The 25639-nt window shown below is 35.5% G+C and overlaps 1 protein-coding gene across 2 annotated transcripts in view; it reads left to right on the plus strand.

Moving 5' to 3' along the window:
* The first annotated feature begins 5107 nt into the window (after positions 1 to 5107).
* LOC140160712 (sodium- and chloride-dependent glycine transporter 2-like) overlaps positions 5108 to 25639 on the plus strand; it is a 31971-nt gene continuing 11439 nt past the window's right edge. The window contains exons 1-9 of one of the 2 annotated variants that reach the window (XM_072184004.1): positions 5108 to 5474; positions 15894 to 16080; positions 17297 to 17428; positions 17764 to 17989; positions 19350 to 19482; positions 21018 to 21152; positions 22312 to 22415; positions 23528 to 23652; positions 24527 to 24639. In XM_072184004.1, the coding sequence (XP_072040105.1) occupies positions 5421 to 5474; positions 15894 to 16080; positions 17297 to 17428; positions 17764 to 17989; positions 19350 to 19482; positions 21018 to 21152; positions 22312 to 22415; positions 23528 to 23652; positions 24527 to 24639 (1209 nt within the window). In that variant the 5' untranslated portion in view covers positions 5108 to 5420. The remainder of the gene's footprint in view (positions 5475 to 15893; positions 16081 to 17296; positions 17429 to 17763; positions 17990 to 19349; positions 19483 to 21017; positions 21153 to 22311; positions 22416 to 23527; positions 23653 to 24526; positions 24640 to 25639) is intronic. The other variant, XM_072184003.1, reaches the window with a different exon arrangement.

The following is a 25639-nucleotide window of genomic DNA, read 5'->3' on the forward strand; positions in this document are numbered from 1 at the left end:
AAAAGATCTTTTGTAATTGTGTTATCAGCGCATATCCAAAATTTAAACAAAATCCGTTGATAGTAGTAAGCTTTGCAAAATGAAGTGAATGAAAAAAGAATGGTGCTTCAAAGTGGTCAAAATTGCAGGGTCTGCAAATTTGCAAACACTTGTGATATGGCCTGAGTAATTGAATTCGATCATCTATCTTTGTTTACAGTTTAAAGTTGGGAATTCTCTTGTTATGTAATCACAGTAAACAAAGTCAGGACTGTTTATGGGTGGGGAATCCCCGACAATGTAAAGTGAATATGACATCATTTTTGGAAATTCCCGAGGAAGTGTTGTAATGTGAAAGGTTATGTTTATAATTAGGCTTGGGAATTTCCACATTACATCATATATGTTGTGAAAGTATGAATGAAGAAATTGGCTATTAATATAATGGGATTTTTTTGGTGTTTAGTAGGCCTATAATAAGAAAATGTACATGATTCTTGGGACAGATTATTACAGTGTTGTTGTGGGCTAGTTTATGTGCTTACAGTCCATATGCCTTCAAAGAAAGCAAATTGCGAACAGACATATTTTATGTGGTGAATGTACTATCCAGTGATAGCGGAGAGGGTATAGAATACGCCAAAGTGCATACCTCTTCCAAGAAAGGAATATATAATTCTGTCGACTTGCTGAAGTGGAAACAGAGGGCTGCATGGACGCAGGCCTGTTGTCCATTAGAAATGAAATATGAAAAGAGCACATTTTGGAGATCTGTGCGAGGATTTTATATGCAAAGGATATAAAGGTCTTCAGCGGACTTCGCTGAACAGTGATATTCGCAGGACACGTGAATCAGGCTATACGTCAAGAACAACAGAACCTAGTAATCAACAACAAGATGAAGGCTGCTGGTTAAGTCACATTCATAATATGAAGAGTTTAGTTGCAAAAGCCCTAACGTTTTGAGAAAAACAGCTTTTTTTAATTCTGCACTTATTGCTTGTTCGATTTGATTCATTTTGGATTTGAATAAAGTGTTGATGAATAGAAACTAAAATAATATGTTTTTGTACAATTTTCAAGCCTTCCTATTTATTTTATATCACGCCTTTTGTGGATGTAAGGGCTTTTGCAACCAAATAAATTGTCCCCTTTTCTAGAAACAACCTTTGCAATCAAATTCGAGCCCTTTTTTGTACTACTTTATGTAACTTGGAAAATCGAAATATCACATTTACTTGTTTAATTATGAATTTTTAATTAAATTCGGCAAAATGCCATTTTTATAGCATTTCCGAAGCTACAACTTTTGTTAATTAAAATGATTTGTTTTTCAAATAGAGTGGCCCAAACAGTTCCTTTTTGTTTTAATAGGTAAAGAACATTCAAGGCTACTACAGTCATGGACAAAAGTTTGGAATATTTTTTATTTTTTGTATCAAATGCAGTTTTCAGTCATATTAGGCACAGAGTAGTGCTCAGTTGAATTTAATTGAAATATATGAATGTCCTTTGATGTTTACATCACACAGTTTGTCAATTAAACAAAGAATTACCTGAGGAAGCGCATTACAATGGAAGGATCACAAATCGCAACCCGTTTTGGCGGTCTCTTTGTATCACAAAATGAGATTACAGACACTAGCAAACTTTATTGTTTAAACAAAAACTTAAACTCTCACTGTGACATGTTCAGATTAGTCTCTTGCTTGAGAAAACACATCTCAATATTTGGTGTGTCCACCCCTTGCCAGCTCAAGGTCATTTACGCGTCGTGACATTCCCTCGACCAGGTTTGCCAAGGTCCCTTGTGGAATATCTCCACAGCAAGCAATGAGGGCGTGTCTAAGTTCCTGCAGGGTGATTGGTTGCTTTGCTTGTCCATTGTTACCTATCCTGCGGGATACTTCTGCCCATAAGTTCTCTATAGGGTTCATATCCGGGCTCAAAGCCGACCAGTCCAGGTTTCTACATTCTCATTTTCAAGGAATTCCCTCACGCGTAGGTCTCTGTGCGCCGTGGTGTTGTCATCTTGGATCACGAAATTGTTCCTGAAGTCTCTTATTGCAAACGGAAGCATAACTGTATAAAGAACATACAGGTATTGGTCCTGGTTCATGTGTCCTTCTATAGCATTCAGAGGTGTGATTTCGACCTATTGTGAAATGCTCTCCATACTGTGATTCCACCACCATCTCCCTGGACTCTAGGAAGGATACAATCCTCAATCAGGGCTTGACCAACCTGTCTTCGGACCTTGAATCGGTCATCTTGCCTGTAGAGGACGATCCGGGCCTCTTCACTGAAGATCACGTTACGCCATGTGGCCTACTGTCAAATACCTTTGTCTCTGTGACCAAAGCAAGCGCGCATGCCGATGTCTTTGCAGAAGTATCGGCTTTCTTATTGGTCGTCTTGCGCGAAAACCTGCACTAACCAGTTTATTGTTCACAAGTTTCCTGGTAACAGGCGCGTTTATGGACCTCAGCCATTCTGTTCGTAGCCGAGATGCAGACTTTGTGCGGCCATTGCGGCAAAGTCTCAGGAGAGATCGGTCTTCCCTAGCGATTGTCTTTTGGAGCCGACCTGACCTTGGTCTAGGTGTAGTAGTTCCGGTCTCTCAACGTCTCTTCAAAATTTTAGAGACTACACCTTATGTAATTCCTAAAGTGGCACCAATATCCTTCTGTTTGTAGCCGCGATTACGTAAGTCATTGACGCGGGCGTATAAATCTGCGCTCAACTCGTACCCCATGATCAGAAATATCGTATACAACAGATAGATGCAACAAAGTAAAGCTGGTAAAACTGAAGAAATTCTATCAGAGTCCCAAGCAGGATTTAGACCAGGACGTTCAACCATAGACCAACTCTTCACCCTCAGGCAAATAGTTGAGAAGCATCTTGAAATGAGGAAGGCCCTTTTCTGTTGCTACATCGACTTCGAAAAAGCCTTCGACTCAGTGTGGCAGGAAGGACTTTGGAAGGCACTTGGCTTCTTTGATTTCCCAAACAAAATCACCTGTCTCCTGAAAGCTCTCTACAATAAATCTGCAAGTACTGTCAGAGTAAATGGGGAACTAACAGACTGGTTTACAACCCTGGTTGGAGTTCACCAAGGATGTGTAATCTCACCTCAACTTTTTAACATCATACTGGAGATGACTATGTTGTATGCCCTGCACGATACCAACATAGGAGTAAACATCCAAGGACAAGTGGTGAACAACTTACGATTTGCAGACGACATTGCACTAATTGCTAACAGTGAAGAAGACCTCCAGACACTAGTTAGCCTCATTCATCAAAGCAGCTCAGCTTTTGGACTCAAAATAAATATCGCTAAAACAGAAGTCCAGGCCATATGCAAAGAGGACACCCATCTTTACATCACAATTGACAATACCCAGCTTCTGCAGGTGGAGGAGTTCACATACCTGGGAGGAAAGATCACCCAAAAAGGATCCTGCTCAGAAGACATAAAACTTCGAATAGGCAAAGCCCTAGGAGCTGTGCAGAGACTACAGAGTATCTGGAGTGCTAAGGACATCCAAACCAACACCAAGATTGAGCTTTACAAGGTCCTTGTTTTGTCAATATTGCTATACGGAGCAGAAACCTGGACATTGAAAAAAGAGGATGAGAATCGACTGCTCACCTTTGAGATGAGGTGCCTTAGGAAGATAATGGGAGTAACACGGAGAGACAGGATCCGAAACACCATCATCCGCAAAACCCTGGGTGTTGAATTTTCCATCTTGGACAGAATAACCCGGAAGAGACTGCATTATTTTGGCCACGTCCAGAGAATGCCTCCCTCACGCCTTCCAAAGATGGCCTTTGAATGTCACATCCAGGGAGTCAGACCTAGAGGAAGACCACCAAAGAGGTGGAGAGACTGCCTGCTAGCTGACTGCAAAAGAACTAACCTAAACTCCATAGTAAATGCCAGCCGTACAGCAGATGACAGAACAGTTTGGCGGGACATTGTGATGCGGATGCCACCACTCAACCCCCAGTTGGAGTGAACGGCATAGGTCAATGGGTAGGTCAAAGCTGGTTTCTTCACACCGTAATGCAAAAGCTAAAATGTAACCTTATGAATCATTTCGCTAAAGTAACTGCAAAAAGGATGCCCGATGGTTGGTCAGGCATACGAAGCCATTGTCCTACATTAGGTATTGTGTGATATGGAATGGTACCTAAGACCTTGACAGACACCCGTGATCCATTTTGCATGGCTGACGGGTCATTGATGGTAAGAAATCTGCACTTAAAAACAGGGTTATGAAAAAAAATAAAAATATTCCAAACTTTTGTCCATGACTGTATTATACATCAAAAAATTAAAACAAAACTATTTTATATTAATTTTAAGTTCAGATTTCTGGAAATTCCCTAAGATTTCCCGAACGGGAAATATACGATATCTCCGGAGGGAAGGTGGTATGAAGGTGAAACAACCACCAAAATGTGTATTTTTACCCACACTATAATTTCATGCCAATAACGCAATTTCAACCAGAGGTGGATGTAAGGGCTTTTGCAACTAAGCTCTTCACATAATTATATGTATTTTGATTGATTATAAAGTGCATGTATTTATGTTTATGTATCAGATCATTATCAATCATACTTTACTTTTGATTAAACATTCTGATATTGTTAACTTAATCAAGCAGTGTGTTTTGTTGTATATTCTGAAGTGAGTTTGGGTAAAAGGTCATAAACGACTCGTAACACACTATACATTCGGCAAATTTCTACACAAAGTCGGTGAAACATCATTCTATAAACATATCATTCATTCATATTTGGGTAAATCATGGACTCTAAAAAAAAGAGATTCGGCCTGTTTTATAACAATATCATTTAGGCCTATTATTTACTGCCAGAGAATAACAAAAATTCTTACTTTATCATCAACTAATCTCTATTTTTCTGGTATTTTAGCTGATTTATTATTATCCCGATTATTATACAAGAATGATGATAAATTAAATCTTCAATACTTTATGGCTATGGGTATTATAACATAGCAATTGCGTACATTTAATTATTCATAGGTCTAATCCTTTCTTTAAATAATGTGAACCCCCAAATGAAGTGCAACGACCGGCGTCGCGTTGAACTATTTGCTTTAATCTGATAACTACAAATGAGATAAATAATGTGAATTCTGTGTCATGTCCTGTATACTACCACCACAGTACTACGCGTGGATGTGACTATGAACACGTGTTTAATAGAAGCCACGAGGAGTTAAACTTGGAAGTAACGGCACACAAATATGCACCTGCTGCCTACCAGCCTTTAAGGTTAGAAAGGATCCAAGTTTGGATGGACTGTCAGAACTGACAGTGACGGACCATAAACGCCGACCTATTAATTGTTGCTATTCAGGGGTTTGTTCTGCGTTTACCGTTTCATCGCATTAAATAATGGCTTCATCCAAAGACGCCAAGGAATTGGAGGCAGAAGCTAAACTGCCTTTGGTAAGTCACCTTTATGATCTGCAAGACTTAGTTGTTTAGAGATGTTGGCTGGTATTACATTATAATTTATATGGCTGGATTGAAAATTATTCATAATATTGTTCTTATTGGCAAAATTATCGGTAATTATTATTGGCAATGACGCAATGTATTACGAGTAAGCCAACTAGTACGGTATACCTGATAATTAAAGGTGTTCTATCAGGTTAACATATGAAACCGTAGTTTGCAATCTGACTGTCAGGAATAAAGTTAGAAATTCCCCATCGGAAATATTAGTTTCTAATAATGTGGCAGTGTCGCAGCGGTATGGACTTGCCTCGCAATCGGATGATTGCGAGTTCGAGCCCCGACGGTGTTGTCGTGTTAATTGTGCACTTGGGCCAGGCGCTTTATCTCACTTGCCTCTCTCTACACAGGGGTAAAATGGGGGAGCGGTTATGAATATTGTCCATTGAGCGCTGCCCAAAGGTGTGAGAATGTCTTGGGCATTGTATGGCAGCTGACATATTCTAACGACAGCGGAATAAATGCAAAGCGCTTTGATACCCGTGAAAGGCGGTGTATAAAATGACAACTTGAATTTAATATTCAGATTGAGAGAAATTTGACGAATAATACAAATAATATTTATACAACGTGCGATATGTACCCGGATGTGTAATGTCGACAACATAGTTCAAACTCTGCTGTATAGTTTCGTTGTGTATTTCATCATTTTAATACAAGTAATATTTATACAACGTGATATATGTATTGTCGACAACACAGTGTCATATTTATTTTTTCCACTTAATTAACTTTGTTTCTATGCATGCTATATCTGACACATTAAATTGAAAAGGTGTATGTTCCATTTAATATTGATGGATACACGCACAATGCAATAGTTGCACACAACCACGATTTAGGAGCGTGAAAGTTACCAACTGGTCAGAACCAGTTTTAGATATAAATACACGCCTCTCCCTTTTAAATGATAAATCAAGCAGATAAATTTGGATATTGTTTATTTGCCCAAACAATTACTATTTCTATGATAAGTATAATGGCTAAACATTGTATTAAGCGTTTGTAAATAGAAAGAATACAAAGGTCATAATTAAGTTCATCAACTGGGATATACCTATTATCTCATGTAAGCATTTAGGTATACTTTAGTATGATAATTAAAGCTTTATGCATAAAGCGCGCGCCACGACACCTTTGCACAACGCGTTCTTAGTGATCTAAATGACAATGGGTAGGGCCTAGGCCAGGGCCTAGGCTGTGTTTCCTCTGACGATCTATTTTATACAAATTTGACCAAAATTGAATAGTTTTAGTAAAAAAAGACATCTTGTATCTTGGAATTTGCCACATAGCCGAGAAACAAACATATATTATGCTTTAGGTAGCGTAGGTAGCGTTACATTATTGATAAATTATTATAGTTCCGATAAAATCATTTTAAATCGATAATTTCACATTAGATTAATTTTCTATGGTTTTACGTACTCGCATATCCCCCATTGTTTTGATATATCTTTCTCCCCGGTTATATTCTGCATTAAATTGTTGGTTTTTCCCAAGATTTTTCAAATAAAACAGCTAAATAAACTAAAATAAATGCAATTCCTTACAAAATTCCTAAACCACTCTTAGGTTTTCAATGCGGGTCATGTTTTAAAGAATAAGTAAAAGAATAAAACAAAAGCAATGAAAACCCGTTTACTGTGCATGCGCTGTCGAAGTAGTAATGTAACAGGATTAAGTACCATATATAACGATAGGTGAAAACATTTTTGAATGTATTGCCCTGCACTAGACGTACCGGTACGCTGTAACTCTGCATCGCACCACTGATTATCAAAGAATAGGTATAAAGAGTTGGATCGTAATGGGCTATTCCAGAAAATAGATGCACACCCCCTATAGAGGAGTTCGGATATCCGGACTTTTTGTCCAGTCGTGATTGCTGGAAATCCAGATTTTTAAAGTGCCCAAAGGCAAAAATATCCGGCAGAAAAATAGTTCAAAATCAGAAATCCTCAATTTGAGAGCTCATTTTCAACATTTCCGTGATTTTTCCTGCATTTGATTGGATTTCCAAGCTTTTTCCAGTAATATTGGAAACTGGAATTCCAGTCGTTTTCAGAAAGCAAACTTGGAAATCCGGACATTTCTTAGATTGAAAAGTTACTCCTCTATAGGGGGTGTGCACCTATTTTCTGGAATAGCCCAATTCCATGGAAATTTCACATTATGTGCTGAAGCCATGCATGTTTCACTCTCACTTGTACGATTGGTGTCTTTGAAAAGAGCGGTATGATTGTATTCAATCTATGATTGCACACATACATCGAGTGCAACCTACTTATCATGCAGGGCAATGCATTCAAGAATTGATTTCACCTATCGCTATGGTAATTAATCCCATTGCATCACCACTTCTACGGCGAATTGCATGTGTGACGTGTACGCACTTGACTACTCGTCGTTATTTAAAAGACCCGCATTGAAAACCGAAAATCTAAAAGATTGTGCCCAGTTAGAATATAATTTTAGATTTGAATACAATCAAATAAATTACAGACAATAATAGGACTAATATCGGAAATGATATTCTTTTTGGACGGAAACAGGTGTCTATAAGATCAAGATCTCAACAACTGCAGTCCAAACAGTGCAGCGCATCCCTTGTTTTTGTTTCACTGTGAACTTGAGGTTTTTAGAGTGGACTGTACTCGGGACTGTACTTTGGACTAAGCAGGTGATTGTCGGATATCTTCCTAGGACAATAGGCACATGACATTAATTGGTGCACCAGTGTGACCGGCAGTCTGACCACAGAGAGTGACCAAATTATTATTCACAATTGTTTTAAAAATATGAAATATAATTGGACAATTCAGTTCTCCGGACTCCACTTGCCCATTGTGCATACTCTGGCTTGTATTACGTTTAGCATAAAACTCCTATTTGCATTAATTTGTGTACAATAGATAGATTTTCACATCTGATCTTTTCAATAATCTCTCTCCATCTGTTTGTTAGCTTCCCAAATGATATTTGAGCACGCATGCCAAGATGATGTGTTATCACATATCATGATATTTGAGCCCTCATGCCATGATAAATTTATGTTAATTGCATTCAATAACATACGTTTACTTTACTTTTACTGTCACCATATAAAAATAAAATATATAAACATTTTATGACCAGTTATTGAATACTAAGTTATTGTGATAAGCATCAGTATAATTTCGAATTCAATTAAATGCGTTCATCATGGATAAAAACATTTTTTTATTTATCAAAAATCGACTATGGCATAGTCATTAAACGTTGATATATTTTCAACAATTAGAATCCATGAATTAGATTGAATTTAGTAATGGTCTTACGAAAATGACCGACTAACTTTGAATTAGGTTTCATTCTGTCCGTCCCAATATCCGAAAATATTTAGGAGACTTTATATTGAAATATTATAAGCTACATGTAGAAGCAACAGCGAAAGAATGAAGGTACCAGTAATTTTCACCCCTGTATATCCTAAACAAAGACTTAATTTTATCAAAACTATAATTATAATTAATGTGTATATTGTATTAGAACTAGCAGCCAAAAGTTGCATCTTTTAGCCCGGATAATGACTTCATTACTTCGGGAGGGTAGCAAAATGATTCTTCTATTCACAGGTTTTTTTAATTTTTCAAATCAACAAAATGGATGTCAAGTAATGCAACGAAATATTTTGTACTCCTAAATTAATTTTACCATTTTTGAAACACCGGCTCAATAAAACCGTCTAGAAAAACCCCGTACATGGCAATATTGTTTATTATTATTTATATCAGGCTTTTGAGCGATACAATAAAACTGTATATTGTACAATATTTTCAAAATACCCGGATGCAATACAATATTTCTTGAATATTGTACGCGTATCGCGTACGCGTCGCGCGTTACCATGGTGACGGCACCAACACGCGTCATGATACAACAGCACAACAATACACTACAGACTCGTAACGGCTCACAGGAGATTTCGTACTGTATAAACAAGTAAAATCACAAACTTAATTCGCGGCAATTTTGGATGATGATAACCTTAGGAAATATAATCCACATCTACAAATAAACCTATAATTATTCCGAAATTGTCTTTGGAGAGTAAAGAGCAGAAAACAAGAAGGTCAAAAGGTAAGCTTACATTACAATACACATTGGTTAAACCCGGTGGCTAGGTAAGCTTAAATTTTCATTTTACCCATAGCAAAAGCCTGATATCAATAATAATAATAATATTGAATGGCTTATTTTCGTGTGATACAAGAATATATTGCACTCGATAGAAAAATATTGCACTCGTCTTCGACTCGTGCAATATTTTTCTATCTCGTGCAATATATTCTTGTATCACACTCAAAGCCATTCAATATTATATAATTGTTTTATACTGCAAGATGATTGCATGACTGGGTAAGCGTATACATAAAAATTAACAAAACAAAAACACCATTAAATCAATCCTCGTACATTATGTATAGGATGTTGAAAAGTGCAACTTTACTTTCAGTACTTTGAAATTACGACTTGTAAAGCGAATTGGTAAAAATAGGTAAAATATGACACAATTACGCAATCACGGATTAAAAACAGCGGAGCTCATGGAACCCCGTTTAATGGTAATTTGTATTCATATTTTGTGTTTGTAATACCTCTCTGGCATTATAAAAGAGATAAAGACAGTTCAAAATTAAACTTCAAGCATTTGAGCTTAACTGTCTTTTAAAAATGAATTATTTTGTTATGAAGAAACATCGCGACTGATTTTAAACGACTCCTTTCAAAAACCTCTAGTATGTATGATAGAGTGTGATAAAGCTATAGTTTCTTTAATCATAGTAGTTCATATCTAGTATTTGAGCTTGATTAGAGAATTTGCATACAATCATTTCAAGTCAACAATATGAATAGATATATCTACTTTTAACCTGAAACACATGCAACAAATGTTTGGGAGGGGGAACTTCAAACGACAAATGAAATATGAATATCACAACACTACAATGTTTTAATATTTTATTTAGAATATAATCATGATTACTGTATCGTTATAAAATAAATATTGCCTGCCTATGTTTGTGCGATGGTATAAATATATCACTCAGTCAAATTGTGACTATTCCATCTCACCTGGCGCTGGCTTCCCCTTGTCCAATGGAAAAGTCATAATTTAAGCATCGTGTTAAAGGGTTAAAAAATCCCCCACCCCTAAAATTACAAAACATTTCTTTGCATAACTTGACATACATTTTGTTGATATGAAAAATTTGAATATGAAAGAATATAGGAATCGTTTTCATACCCTCACGAAGTTCGTTCGTCTCAAAATCTTTTGTTTTGACCCAAAATAATCACATTTTCAAAAAATGAAGCTTTAAAAAAAGTTGCACTTTTCAACATCCTATACATGTAATGTACAAAAACATTCTCGATATCAATGTTTTGATTGATTTAATGGTGTTTTTGTTTTCTTTAATTTTTTTGTATACGATAATCCAGTCACCCATGCAATCATCTTGTAGTGTAAAATAATGATTCATTGACATGTACGGGACCTTCTACAAGGTTTTATTGAGCCGGTGTTTCAAAAATGGTCAAATCAATTTAGGAGTTACAAAACATTTCTTTGCAAACTTGACATTCATTTTGTTGATTTGAAAAATTCAAAAACCTAGTACCTGCGAATAGAGGAATCTTTTTGCTACCCTACCAAAGTTATCCCTTCTCAGAATCCTATTGTTTTGGTCAAATTAATTACATTTTTCAAACATGATGCTTTAAAAAACTTGCACTTTTCAACATCTCATACATGTAATGTACAAACATTATCCATATCAATGTTATGATTGATTTAATTGTTTCGTTTGCCTTCACCTTTCTGTCTTTGATCCCTTGGTCACCCATGCAACCATCATGTAGTGCAAAATAATAATTCGTTGAAGCTAATTTTGACATAAGTTTTTTTTTATCAGCAGTTGTATCAAAATGATAAAATCACTTCAAGAGGGTAGTTTAAATTGTTCAAAGTAACAAAATGGATGTCAAGTTACGCGAAGAAATGTTTTGTAACTCCTAAATTAATTTTACCATTTTTGAAACACCGGCTCAATAAAACCTGCTAGTAAAACCCCGTACATGTCAATGAATCATTGTTTTTTACTGCAAGATGATTGCATGGGTGACTGGGTTATCGTATACATAAAAGTAAACAAAACAAAAACACCGTTAAATCAATCCTCGTACAGGATAGGATGTTGAAAAATGCAACTTTTTCTAAAAGCATCTTTTTTGAAAGTGGAACAACTTTGGGAGGGTAGCAAAATGGTTCTTCTATTTACAGCTTTTTGAATTTTTCAAATCAACAAAATGTACGTCAAGTTATGCAAAGAAAGGTTTTGTAATTTTAGGGGGGTATCTATTTTGAACCCTGTATATTTCTTACCACTATCAGGCATTTAATATTTTTATAACAAATTATTTTAAATAAACAATCATTCAAATTACTGAAACAGGCAGAAAAATCATGTTTGAGCAACAGGCAAATACAAATTCACAAGGCGGAAAAATATCTTATTTCAAATTGTTTGCTATTTGTTACGACTTCTTTACTAAAAATATACCGTAATTTTATATTATGTCTGTGATAAATTTGAAACTTCACCTCTTACTATGAGCATTATTGGTAAAACTTTGAAGTTAAACAGCTTTTCGAATTGAAAAAGGTTCCATTGACGTTTCGTTGGGAAGCCATATTTTCCAGTTCTAACCATCTAACTATAAGTTACTGCAGTGCACTTCTTAATATTGATATCTTGATCTTTAATATATGTATGAAATGAGTCATGGAGTCATTTATGTTATTGTAGAGTTGATGTTGAAGATTGTTATTTCATATCATTCAAAGGCAAATTTTGTGAAATTTTCTGTATTTTTTCATCCATAATAGACATATAGATATATTGTGACTGTTTTATGTACCTACCATGATTTTCATATAATCCATGAGTTAAAGCATACAGGGTGTCTTATGGTATTATTTGTATTCATATTTTGTGTTTGTAATACCCAGCAAACACAAAAACGTTTTAAGAACGTTTTAAATAAGTTATATTTTGGCTTTTGGTTTAGGTAAAAACGTTTTAATAACATTAAAATGTCGGGTTCTATAAAGGTCATGAAATCGTTTTAAAACGTTTTGTAAAAAAACACACTACAACAATATTTTTAAATGTTTTCAAAAAATGTTATTGTAAACTATTTTTGCAAATATTTTTGCCAAATATTGTGTCAATACTTAAATAACATTATATGTTAAAATATTTGAACCCAGCAAACACAGAAATGTTCCTTTTTTTTCAAAACCTTTTAATAACATATAAATGTCGGGTTATATAAAGGTCATGAAAACGTTTTTAAAACGTTATTGAAAATATTTTGGGCAAACATTTTTCGCAAAATATTTTTTTTCAACCCCAAAATAACACTCTGTTTAGAATGTTTTGTATCAAGTTTTCAAGAATGTTTTTGGAATGTTATTAAAACGTTTTTATACCCTTTATATAACCCGACATTTAAACGTTTTCTGTAAAACATTTTTGTTTGCTGAGCAGTAGATTATCAAAAATGTTTTTTAAGGTTATGAAAACGTTTTATATTCTTAATATACCCTTTATACATGATATAACCCGATATTTAAACGTTTTCTGACAACCTTTTATAACCTTTTGCGAATGATGTCGAAAACGTTTTGTGTTTGCTGGGACCTCTCTGGCATTATAGAAGAGATAAAGACAGTTCAAAATTAAATTTCAAGCATTTGAGCTTAACCGTATTTTGAAAATGAATTATTTTGTTATGAAAGATACATCGAGACTGACTTTAAACGACTCCTTGCAAAAACTATCTAGTATGTCTGATAAAGTGTGATAAAGCTATAGTTTCTTTAAGCATAGTAATTCATATCTAGTATTTGAGCTTGATTAGAGAATTTGCATATATAATCAATGCAAGCCACAACATGAATCGATATATAGCTTCTTTTATAACCAAGAACACATGCAACAAATGTTTGGCAGGGGGAAACTTCAAACGACAAATGAAATATGAATATCACAACACTGCAATAGCTTGAACAAATTTTAATCTTCCCCCAGAGTAGCCAGTGCACATAAACGTTGGGGGAAAAACAGTGCATCCGGCCGACCTTCGTAATTCTAGAACGATGCTCTAACCAACTTAGCTAAAGAGGCACGTTGGAGAAGAGCAGCAGATATAAATCTATAGGTATTAGGTTCGAATGGTGTTCGTCGCATTCCTAGTGGAAGGCATCAGAACTACATATTTATATACTAAATATTAAAGCCACATAAGTATGACAGTGATTATACTTAGTTCTCTGGGTTAATAGGATGAACAAAGTTTAATCTTTCCCCCAGAGTAGCCAGTGCACATAAACGTTGAAAAAAAAGGATTAAAATTTGTTAATCCTATTATTAAACCCCGATGCACTTGTCCAGTTTTTAGAATTTTGCGAAAAAATATTCCATACTAAATGTCAAGTCTGTATTTGTGTAAAAATCTGAATTTAAACAGCTCTATTTCGAATTGAAAAAAGGCTCCATTGACGTCTCGTTGGGAAGCTGTGGTCGCCGGGCTTGTGGTTCTTGATATAAGGCCAATAATATTTTTTCACCCTCCCGAGATAAATCATGCATGCAATTATCGATAAACCTGTTGTTTCTCTTCCATTGTGCAATATATCTGCCGTATGACACGTATTTTGCACAATGAAAGATGAAAGAGAGAAACCGATAAATCGATAAACTAGGTTTATCAAAATTATTTTGATAAGCAAAGCAGATAATGTGCTCTTAAAATATACGCCACGGTATTGTGTAATTGGAAAGCATGCATGTCAACCGGCGGCCTTGAAGGACTTAGCCTTATTCGAAAAGCGTTCGAAAACCAAGTTATCAAACTTGATAGGCAAAGTAGAGCACTATGATGTACTTTTAATATTGGTACGCACAGTACGGTAAATGGAAAGCATGCATATCAAACCTGAGACGAATGAGTTATATATAAATGAAATGAAAAAGCCAGGTTTATCAAATTCAATAAGCAAAGTCTTTTGATAAGTTTATCGGCCGAGAAACTAGGTTTATTGATTCGAAAAGCATATTGACTAACTTAGTTTTTCAAGCGAGAAACTTGGTTTTACGTCAATAAACCTGGTTTAAGCCTATCTTTCGGGAAAAAAAACAGGATTTCGTCCACAAAAAACAAGTGTTTCTTTTCTATTGTGCAATATGTCTGCCATATTCGACTCGATTATCGCACCAATAATTTTACTGACAATTTTTTATTTTTTATTAAAATACAAGCGTTAGCTTATGTCTATAAACAGTGGATATACCATTTTAGTGATCGTGGCATGCATTATTTTGTTCTCATTTTTAGGCTAATTCGGGCACATAAACATTTTTTTCCACAATGACTCAACTTTTCTTTTACACGTTATTGTTTGCTTTATATTCATGTTTCATATCTTTATCTATGGGCTCAATACGGGAATCTAGCATATGTACTAGTATCCTATTTTTTAGCGTTTTCCAAAAAACCGTATTTGCCAGCTTATTTTCAATTAACATTTTGTTACGTATTGAGCAGAGGATGCACTCTTGCATCATTGTAAGCACAGTGTTATACTCAAAATAATGAGCTGGTTGATTTTGTTACATAACACCTTTGACGTTTATTCTTTCATATTTTATGCAGGTATGTCCCATCCCATATTTGTCGTTTAAAACGTTGGAAAACAAAACGACAGTCGGACAAATGCAAGAAAAATTCAAAATTTGCATAATTTGTTCAATTACTCCTCTTTTATTAGTGTGTCATGTTGATTAAAGGGGCATTTCGTGATCCACAGCCTCATCCCCCCACTTTTCTCAAAAAAAAGTTGAGATTTTTATATCACTGGAAACCTCTGGCTACATAATGTTTATGTACAAAATATTTCTTGCAGATTAATTCGTTTTGCAAAGATATCGTGAAATTTGAATTTCGTTCTGGTGCACCAGAACGAAATTACAACGCATTGTCTATGGAGCAGTGTAATACACATAATCATGCATAACTCGCAAACGCAAAATCGGAATCAACTGAAATTTCGGGAATATGCTTTTTTCGTGGATATGTACTGAAAAATGTCATAAAAAGAGGATGCTAGGATCACGAAACACTCCTTTAAGAATGCTTAATGGCGGTCACAGTTATTGCACAGCCCCTAATTGTCAATGATACTGATGATTGCCAACTGGTTAACCCCCTTCTCTTCTATATTTCATGTATGTCTTATAGTACGATACACCAAATGGTTCAAATGGGCACGCATACAGCCCCGTGGTAGAGGTAATGGAAGAAGATGAAGACTCAGGCAGAGGCACGTGGTCAGGCAAACTAGATTTCATTCTGTCGTGTATCAGCTTTGCTGTGGGTTTAGGAAATATATGGAGGTTTCCGTTCCTTTGTTATGAGAACGGCGGAGGTAAGATACTATATGTTATGATACCACTATACATTGTGTCCCTGAAATAACTGTATCCGCGGAAACTGAACTTATATATGGCATGGGGTATTTTAACGCATAAACCAAACATAACTAAATAACTGATGTGGTTGAGGAATATATTAGCTATATCACATACTTTTGAATTTTGACAATTGACAAAAAAAGTATGTGATAGCTGCTTTATTCCTCAAACACACCTGTTGTTTAGTTATGTTATCAATTTATCAATTCCACTTCCAATACCGTATATACAAATGCCAATACAATGTTAACAGTATCATAACTAATATAATCCGAATGACCATTATTATCTGTACCAATACAATTAGCAATTCAGAACACCTAATGACAATTTTAATGACTTATCCTTCACTTTTAAAGGAAATCTGTACCATAAACTAATCAATGGCTATATAGTTGCAGTAATAATAAAAACGACAAACAGTAAAAGTCCCACGCTTATATACGTCCAAATAAAGGAGAAATTCTTAATTCCTTACGACGATCAGCCGTCAGTTTGCAATCCATGGTGGCTGCCATATTGATACCCGATGTATTTTTTATTACGCTTTAACGGTACCCCGATTTTGAAACCAGCGAAATCCGTGCCACAAGCCTCGTCCCTCGTGAACTTTGGTGACACGAAGCGAATACTACCAAAGTTCAGATTCAACATTCGTTCAAAAGAAAACGCAACAATTCTTACCCATAAAACTACAGAAGAACATAAAAAAATGTATTTCAAGTAATATTTATGATCAGCAATGTCTTTTGAGAACGAAAAGTGTAAAAACAGCACTAAAAACAAAATTTGCTGTGGGGGTCGCGAATGCCATAAAGCAACACACGCTCGCCGAAGGTAGCCGAGGGTCTGTGTGAAAGGTTACACTACCGCTTGTGGCAGAAAGGATTCGCAAGCAGCTATCATGGCGGCTTCCATGAATCGCAGAAACGAAGGATTAAAAGTGCTTTTTCTTTGTTAGGAATATTCCGAAATTCACATAGACCGTCTGGTATGTTTAATTTAGGGGTATATAACTATATTAGCCATTGATTAGTTTATGGTACAGATTTCCTTTAAGCAATTCATATGCAATTTTAACATTCTCTGGGATCGGGGCCTTTGAATTTTTAACATGTTCAATTAAATCTATGATAAATTAGTGTTTCAAATTGATATTTTTATTCATAGGTGCATTTCTTCTGCCCTACATTTTTATGATGTCTGTTGCTGGAATGGCCGTATATTTTCTTGAAACAGCTATGGGTCAATTCGCTAGTCTGGGAGCCATCACGGTTTGGAAAATGAGTCCATTTTTCAAAGGTAATTTAAGTTTATTTTTACTGTTATTTTTAATATATTTAATTTATTGTGGGATAGGCTTTTTAGTCTTCAGTGAACGGGTTTTTTCAGAGCCACCAAACCTTTCACATTAGCAGATTGGCGAGGTCTGTCTGTTCTCTGTTGACAACCAATGAACAGCTCTTTTCAGAGCCACCAGTAGGCAAGGGGCGACCTACATCTCTCATTCTTAGGTACCTTGTCCTGAAGAAGTCAGAGCTATACTCCTGACGAAAGCTTGACAGTTATTAACTTCTCCGACAGCGAACCCGCTAAAAGCTTACCAATTATTTAATTTATATTATAAATCCCTACAGGTATTGGTTACGGAATGGTCATCGTCGGCCTCTACGTAGCTGTATTCTACAATGTTGTTGTTAGTTATACAATATTTTATATTTTCGCATCATTTCGAAAAGAAGTACCATGGGCTACCTGCGGTAATTATTGGAACACAGAAAACTGCACTGTAGACGCACACAACATGAATTTGACGAATAGCAGTGACTTCAAACCAATACGACCCAGTGAAGAATATTTCAAGTAATTCATTACAGTATACGCTCGGTAACATTTGTTACACTTTCCTTTAAATAAAGAAGGAGGAATATAAGGGCATAATACAGGTACAGAAAAAAACTGAGTTGATGAACATCATTTTAATTTCATGTCCAATCGAGACGGGCAATAATTTTGAAGTAATCTTTTCGGTAATTTGTAATTTGTAAATTATGTAATTTAAATACACAACGTCACATAGTGCTACCTAAAACGACTAGAAAAATAATAACTTGTAACGCGTGTATATGTAACATCTATTCTTTTAATCTGGCAATCATCCCCCTCACTAATTTTGTTTGTGATGACTTGAAAACAAAATCAATCCAGATAAATTAGCTTTAATAAACCAAAACAATTAATTCAATCGGCTCACAACTTTTGAAGATATGCCCTTTTAAAGACAAGTACCCGTTTATCACTTTGTCCACGGATAGCACACTGAGTGGTTGGGATGGGTCATGCTGTGGAGTGGCCTGCAAGATCACCAGACCTCACACCACTTGATTTCTTAATTTGTGGCAAAATCCAAGATCTTTGCAAACGTATTACTGCTATATTCGCAATTATCCGACGCACAAGGTTGGTACCCAACGCAATTGATGCAATAAGGACTAGGGCTGAAGCCTGTATTCGTCAAGGAGGCAACCAGGTAGAGGGCAGCGCAACACAGTAAACTCCAAAAACTCCAAGTAAACTTCAAAAGAACCAAAGACAAACTAAACAGCCCTTTTCAGGGCTACCTTTTATTCCAAAAAGTGAAATGACTTATGTTGTCAATAAAAAGAAAGCAAGTGAAGTGAGAAAGTGAGAAACATATTAAACAAAAAGGCATAAAATAACCGAGAAAAACATAAGTAATTGCAAGTAAAGCAAAAGAAGTCCCACCCCGCATCAATTTCGCCCAAATTAATGACACTTAACAAAATCCATAACCGATAAACCCACCGGTAAAGCCCATTCCCTAAAATAAAGTTGTTATTTTATAAAGTTATCATCGAGGAATGTTTTATATTCATGCATGGTATATGCACTTTTCAATCTTTGAAGTAGCCAAACCTCCCCTGTGGACAGAGTGCAAAACAGATACATTTCTTTAAAAGAACATATCTTTAAAAGTTATGAGCCGATTGAAATAATTGTTTCGGTTTATTAAAGCTAACGAATAAAGGTTTCTTTACATACCAAAATATATTTGGTCAACCTTTCAAAAATAGGGAAAAAAGAGGGCGCAATTTTTTTTGGGACACCCTGTAGTTAGTTCGGCCTATTTTTCTGAATTAAAACTGAGAGTAATACATTTCAATTTAAGCTTAATTGTTTTGATATTTTGTATGCATTTCAGCAATCGCGTACTTAAGATATCAGATGGCATGGACAATATGGGATCGTTAAATTGGGAGCTGGCACTGTGTCTGCTATTCGCTTGGGTCATTGTGTGTCTATCTCTTGCCAAAGGAATCAAATCGTCAGGAAAGGTGAGCTATAATTGTTTTTCCTACGTCACTCTCTTTTCTTCCTTTTTTTTGGTAAAAACGTGTAGATGTCAGCTTAATTCACCTTTTTCGTAATTTACCACTGCGCTGCCGTTGGCGGCGTTTGGCTCTGCTAACTCCAATTATGCCGGAGTTAGCTGAGCGGAAAACTGAAAGCGAGGCCAAAGATGTAAATTACATACTCCCAATGACGCAAAGTTAAGTTGCCAGTAACTATAATAACTATCTAGCTGAGACTTGGTATCGCTTTGGACATTTAATAGTTTTCTTTATTATAAAGAAAATAATTAAATATCCAAGGCTAACGCTAAATACGGCGCCTCCGCCTAATGATATGTTGTACAAGTACAATAGAAGTATATTACGTATAGCATTTTGCTAATTTTAATCGTCATAATTAATTAGAGGCTATAGAGTTCATTTTGATATTTCAAGAAATTAACCCTAACAATATATTTCTATTGTGCTTGTACTACCAAGTCTCAGCTAGATGGTAACTGTCTATTAGTGTGATTGAAGCTTGAATTGTATAGAAATATTTAAAGCACGTATTTTTAATTCTTGGTGCACGGATTTGTATTCTCACTGCACGAACTTGTCAGGAGGCAAGTTAAAATAGCCTCTGACCCTATGCAGTTTTTACAGAAATGAAAAATACGAAGAAAGACATTCCGAACATAATCAATAAATACGTCGGATGATTCTATATGGTGGTCTATCGTGGGCGAGATCGTGGTGCACCTGGAATAAACAAAAATCGGGTTTGCAGAAATGCCAATATAAAATGGAGTTGTGTAAATCAGACATTTATTATATTTTGTAATTGATGTGAAATTTCTATAGTAAAATACATAGATTTTACCTTTATATAACTTTTAAAAGAAATACTGGCAAATTGAAAACAATAAGTACAAAACGATACGTCTCTATTGAAAACACACATAACACAATACCCTAACCTTATCCTAAGCTTACGCCACCTCGGTTGCCGTGTAATCCTTATGGCGTTATTACTGTAAGATAAAAACTTATGGGAATGTCACAGGTGTGACCAAGTACAATATCTGCTGAAAGAATGATAGCTACCAAACAACCGTATCAAGACTTCGACAGATAACCCCAACGCAGAACAATACAAGAGATAAAACAAAGAGTGTCATTTTCATTAAGGTCGTCATATATATACATATTTTGCATCAATTTGGTTCCCTTTTCATGTACATTTTCATGATATATATATTTTTGAAAATCAGTAACAAAACGACACACTTATTGCGCTTATATGTGTATTTTAAGATGAGTAGGGTATTGGTTTAATTATAAATAAGTAAATGCTTTTTGAAATCGACGGTTTATCTGCTAGTAGACCTATCGAAAAACGTTCCAGGTGAGCGAACAATAATGTAATGTTGAAATTAAACTCTTTATTTACGTGTTATTTTCAATTTGACATGAAAATAAATTATGAATATATTATCATTTAAACCTTTCTCCCGCATATTTGTCTTCTTCTCCAGGTTGCCTATGCGACAGCTATCTTTCCGTACGTAGTATTAATTATCCTTTTCATCCGTGGAATTACGCTGCCAGGTGCTTCAGATGGAATTATCTATTATATCAAACCCGATATTAAGAAATTGGGCAATGCAAAGGTATGCACTCTTATTTCGTACCATTCATTTTTGAACAGAATCCCTACTTATTTATTTTGGATCCCGTAACTATTCGTTTTGATGAGATATACTGTTCATTATCACTTTGAACCGACAATCTTATCAAAATGAACAGTTTCCCTTTTATTTGAACAAGTAACTATTCCAATTGATCTCTTACTCAATATTTGAGAAGATTACTCATTTCATTTTGGCAAGATTCTGTTCAGTCCCCCCTTTGACAAGATAATCTATTGAAATTTGATTTTTGTTGTTGTCATTTTGACAAGAACCTATTCATTTAAGGCAATCTTATCAAATTTAATGGTGTTGAGTATGTTCGATTCATTTTGAAGAGAAATCTGTTATGTCCCCATCTGAATAGTTTCCATTGTCAAATGTGACATGTTTCTAATCAAAACTGAGTAGATCGTTTTACGATTATAACATTCTTTAAAAGAAATGCATTATAGTCGTCTTGAGCAATCATTTTCATTATTGCTATTAAACCTTTTTTGTCCCAGCCAAATACAAGTAAATAGAAAGAAATATACGTGATATGAGTTGCCATCAGGAATCTGTTAATGCCCTCCATTGTATCAATTTAAGAAGCGAATTGGGACTCTTCATCTTTTATAAGAAACAAAGGGATTATTTTTGTGATCGGTAACAATCTAAGTTATTTCAGGTATATGTTTCAAAATTACATGATTTTGTCAGATGTCCATCTTTTGCAACTTGGATGTTGGCAAGATATTAAATCACTAACCGACCTGTATAGGTTTATAGAGTGGACATTTTATAATCAATCATGATCTAAGAAGATACTGATATTAATGTAAAAGGGTTTTATCTTCCTGGGAGGACGGGTTAGTGTAGTGGTCTTCTCAATTGCTTCTCGCCATTGCGGCCCGGTTTCAATTCCCCGTGTTTCCGGTGCTCCGGTTTTCTTCCTGCGTCTAAAATCGGACCTCTTCCCATTTCTCTGTCCCGTCATATTCGGTTGGCATCCCTCAAAATTGCCTCTAGACACTACTGGGCTTTGACTGGCTGCGGCCGAATGTTATAAATATATGATTTAGAGTGTAATAATGTCCAATAAATGTGGCTCGCCATTTGGGGGTATTGTAAAATATAAACAATTTCACTTCAATAAAAGGTATGGCAAGATGCTGCTGTTCAGGTGTTCTTCTCACTAGGATCATCATTTGGTACTCTACACACATTGTCAAGTTTTAACAAATGGAATCAAAACTGTCATAGGTAAGAATGCATTCTGTGACTTGAATAAAATTGATAATATTGAGCTTTATATTAATAGTCACCAAAACCTAGTAATACATTAGCTCGCTTCAAGTTCGGTATTGACGTCAATGCTTTTCGCGGTTGCGCCGCAGAGTACCGACAAACCGCCCTTGTACATGTGCGAATGTGCTCTGCGCATTATTAACTTTACTCGCGCGATCGAAACTGCGAAATATAAGCTATTAAGGCCTACATAACTGAGGAGAATTCACTTATAATAATAATGTATCTTCATTATCATGTTACTGAAAATACCAGCATTTTCAAGATGGGTGATAAATCATTGTTCATATGAATATTGTAGGAGTAGGATTTTTGTACCTGTGTGAATGACCTGTGCTTTTGTTCAATCGCATCGTTTGTTGTTTATACGATTGCTGTATTTGTTCAAAATCGATAATACAATTGCTTGGAACTGTCAAACGCGAAGGACCGTTTCAGTTATCCCCAAGCCCGGTCCCCAAGCTTTTACGACTGAAACAGAGATTACGCAATCAACGATGCGCACACCGTCACTGCGCACTTTCGATCAGTAAAACGGGCTAGACTGCTGCCCTCATTCATCAACCATCTAGATTACGAAGCATATAAATACATGCGCAGTGTAGACGAGTGATGGAGATAGTTAAAAACGGGCGCTGTGACGGCATGCGTATCAATTATGTCGATTTACATGGACTTTGGGATATACCGTAAAAGTAACTTGTCATGCGAATAAGTAGGGTGGGTAGATTGGATAAGATTGCAATGACCTAATATCTGTATCATTCCACATACGCGTGCTTGTTATCAATCCGCTATGACCTGTTTGATATCTAAGTATCTAAGTCAATACATGCGTGGCTTACGTAAACAGTAAAGGCATTGCTATCTGCACATATTATCTGGAGAGAAGTTAACAATGCTATCGTGACTCTTCAGTAATTTCTTTATTATTAATCTAATGTCATTTCAAGAAACTAAAAAAATATTTCATTTTGAAAATATATCATATGTTGCATTTCAGCTGGAATAAGATAATAATATTTTAAGCCTGATAACGAACATGTCTTCTCTTTCCAATCCTACAGAGATGCAATCATCGTATGCTGGTTAGATTGCGCAACGAGTGTTTTTGGCGGCTTTGTGGTATTTTCTGTTCTTGGTTTTATGGCTAAAGATGCAGGGACTACGGTCGACCAAATTGTAGCTTCAGGTGAATATAAAAGGAGGAATACAATAGTAAAATAATATGAAACACAACTCATTAATCGTTCTGGACCACTTAATGAAGAGCCATAACCTCCCAGAACAGATGCATCATGTACTGTACCTCTATTGTTTTTATGAGGACCATAAGCGAGTAAACTTTTATACAAACATTTATGCAACATCTTCCCAAACAGATGAAACGAAAGAAACAGCAAGCAACACAAAGACATTGGTATCAATTTTACATGTAAGTTATACACCACTACTATAGGCCTGGGTGGTGCATGGAAATACGACGAGGAACTATTTGTTTGTGTGGCATCTGAAAAGGCTGCTTTTAATCACTGAAATTGACAAAGTTGTACAGCCAAAAAGTACATATTGGGTTTTAATGCTTCCAAATGGTATATTTTCTCTCATTATATGACATTTTTGTTGTAATAATCAAAATTCATCCGCACGGCATCGGTTTTATAGTAAATATTCGCCCTACCTAGTTGTAACTTTCAGCTTTGAGGGCGCACTGTCATTTTAAGGTGTTTACGATTCAGTGCGTTGAAACAAGAAAAGTCGCAGGTCAACCTATCTTGACTTTTTGATCAATTGGCATCTAAATCATCTAGTCTCACCTGATATTGGTGGCGTTAGCTGTAAGAGTTCTGAAAATGAGAAAATTCCGCCCGAAATTAGCCCGTTTGCCATTAAAAACCGTGTAATAGATGATAGTGGTGTTAAACCTATTAAGCAACATAAAAAACACACACACAAAAACACATCATATATTTCCTAATTAAAACGTTTAAATGACAGACTTCAATTCATAAACTCAATTAGCGCATACTGACAATTATACTTTACCCATTGTTTTAATGCTATAGGTCCGGGACTGGCTTTCATTGCGTATCCTGAAGCAATTGCTCGAATGCCATTATCCCCACTCTGGTCGGTGCTTTTCTTTGCTATGTTATTTATGCTTGGACTTGGAAGTGAGGTATGTTTCATTAACAATTGGTAAATTATACCATACATGTATACCTGTAGATGTTATCACGTTTTGGGACAATAAAGCATGAGTTTGTAAAAGAAAACAACAACAACAACAACATGGCGTCTTATTGATGCTGAAAGAGCGCATTTTTTATACTATTTTACAAAGACAAATGGAAGGTGTATTGCTGTGTGAAATACACTGTATTATAAGAAGACGTAATGACATCTACAAATATTTCTATATTCTGTTCTATTTGATGTAAGAAGGATGATCATATTTTAAAAATGTATTTTAGTGATTCAAGAGTTAATCCAAACCGCACCGTGATTTATGCATACACATGGTGCGTTGATTGTACATAATTGATTAAAAAAAATACAATTGGAATGGAATTATACATTATTATCCATCAAACCAGACAGAGTATATTTATATGTCTTGATTAAAAAGCCATACATGCTATTGTAAACATTTGTGACCGTACACCACGAATCAGCTGTAAAGTCGGCCTGATCAATTTTGTTTTATTTCGTGTTTAGAAAATATATATCATAGGCTTTACAATGGTATATAATATCATAACAATATCCAGAAGCGGGGTTATGGTTTGTTGAACTCTACTCCTTCAACAAAATGGTAGCTTTTTCGGTTCTACATGTGTCTCTTTTTCCACATTGCTGGTAATAAAATATCAAACAGTCATAATTGGCGGTCTTTTCAAATCACCCCCAAGTCAACGAGGTTCAGGAATGTCCTCTCATTGTTAATTGTTGGTTATACATACCTAGACAAAATACAATGCTTTGTAACCCACCACTTGAACAGGATTTAGCCAAAGCAAACAAAGACTAGAGCTATTTAAGGATTCTATAGAAATAGGTAGAAGCTTATTATTCTCTTCAGCAATATGATTATTGGTTGGTTTAAAAGGTGTTTGACTGGCGCTATCAAAGGAGATACATGTTGCACCAAATTGAGACCTATGAATACGACCTTCACA

This window comes from Amphiura filiformis, chromosome 9 (genome assembly GCF_039555335.1).
Source record: "Amphiura filiformis chromosome 9, Afil_fr2py, whole genome shotgun sequence".
In the NCBI taxonomy this organism is placed as follows: Eukaryota; Metazoa; Echinodermata; class Ophiuroidea; order Amphilepidida; family Amphiuridae; genus Amphiura; species Amphiura filiformis.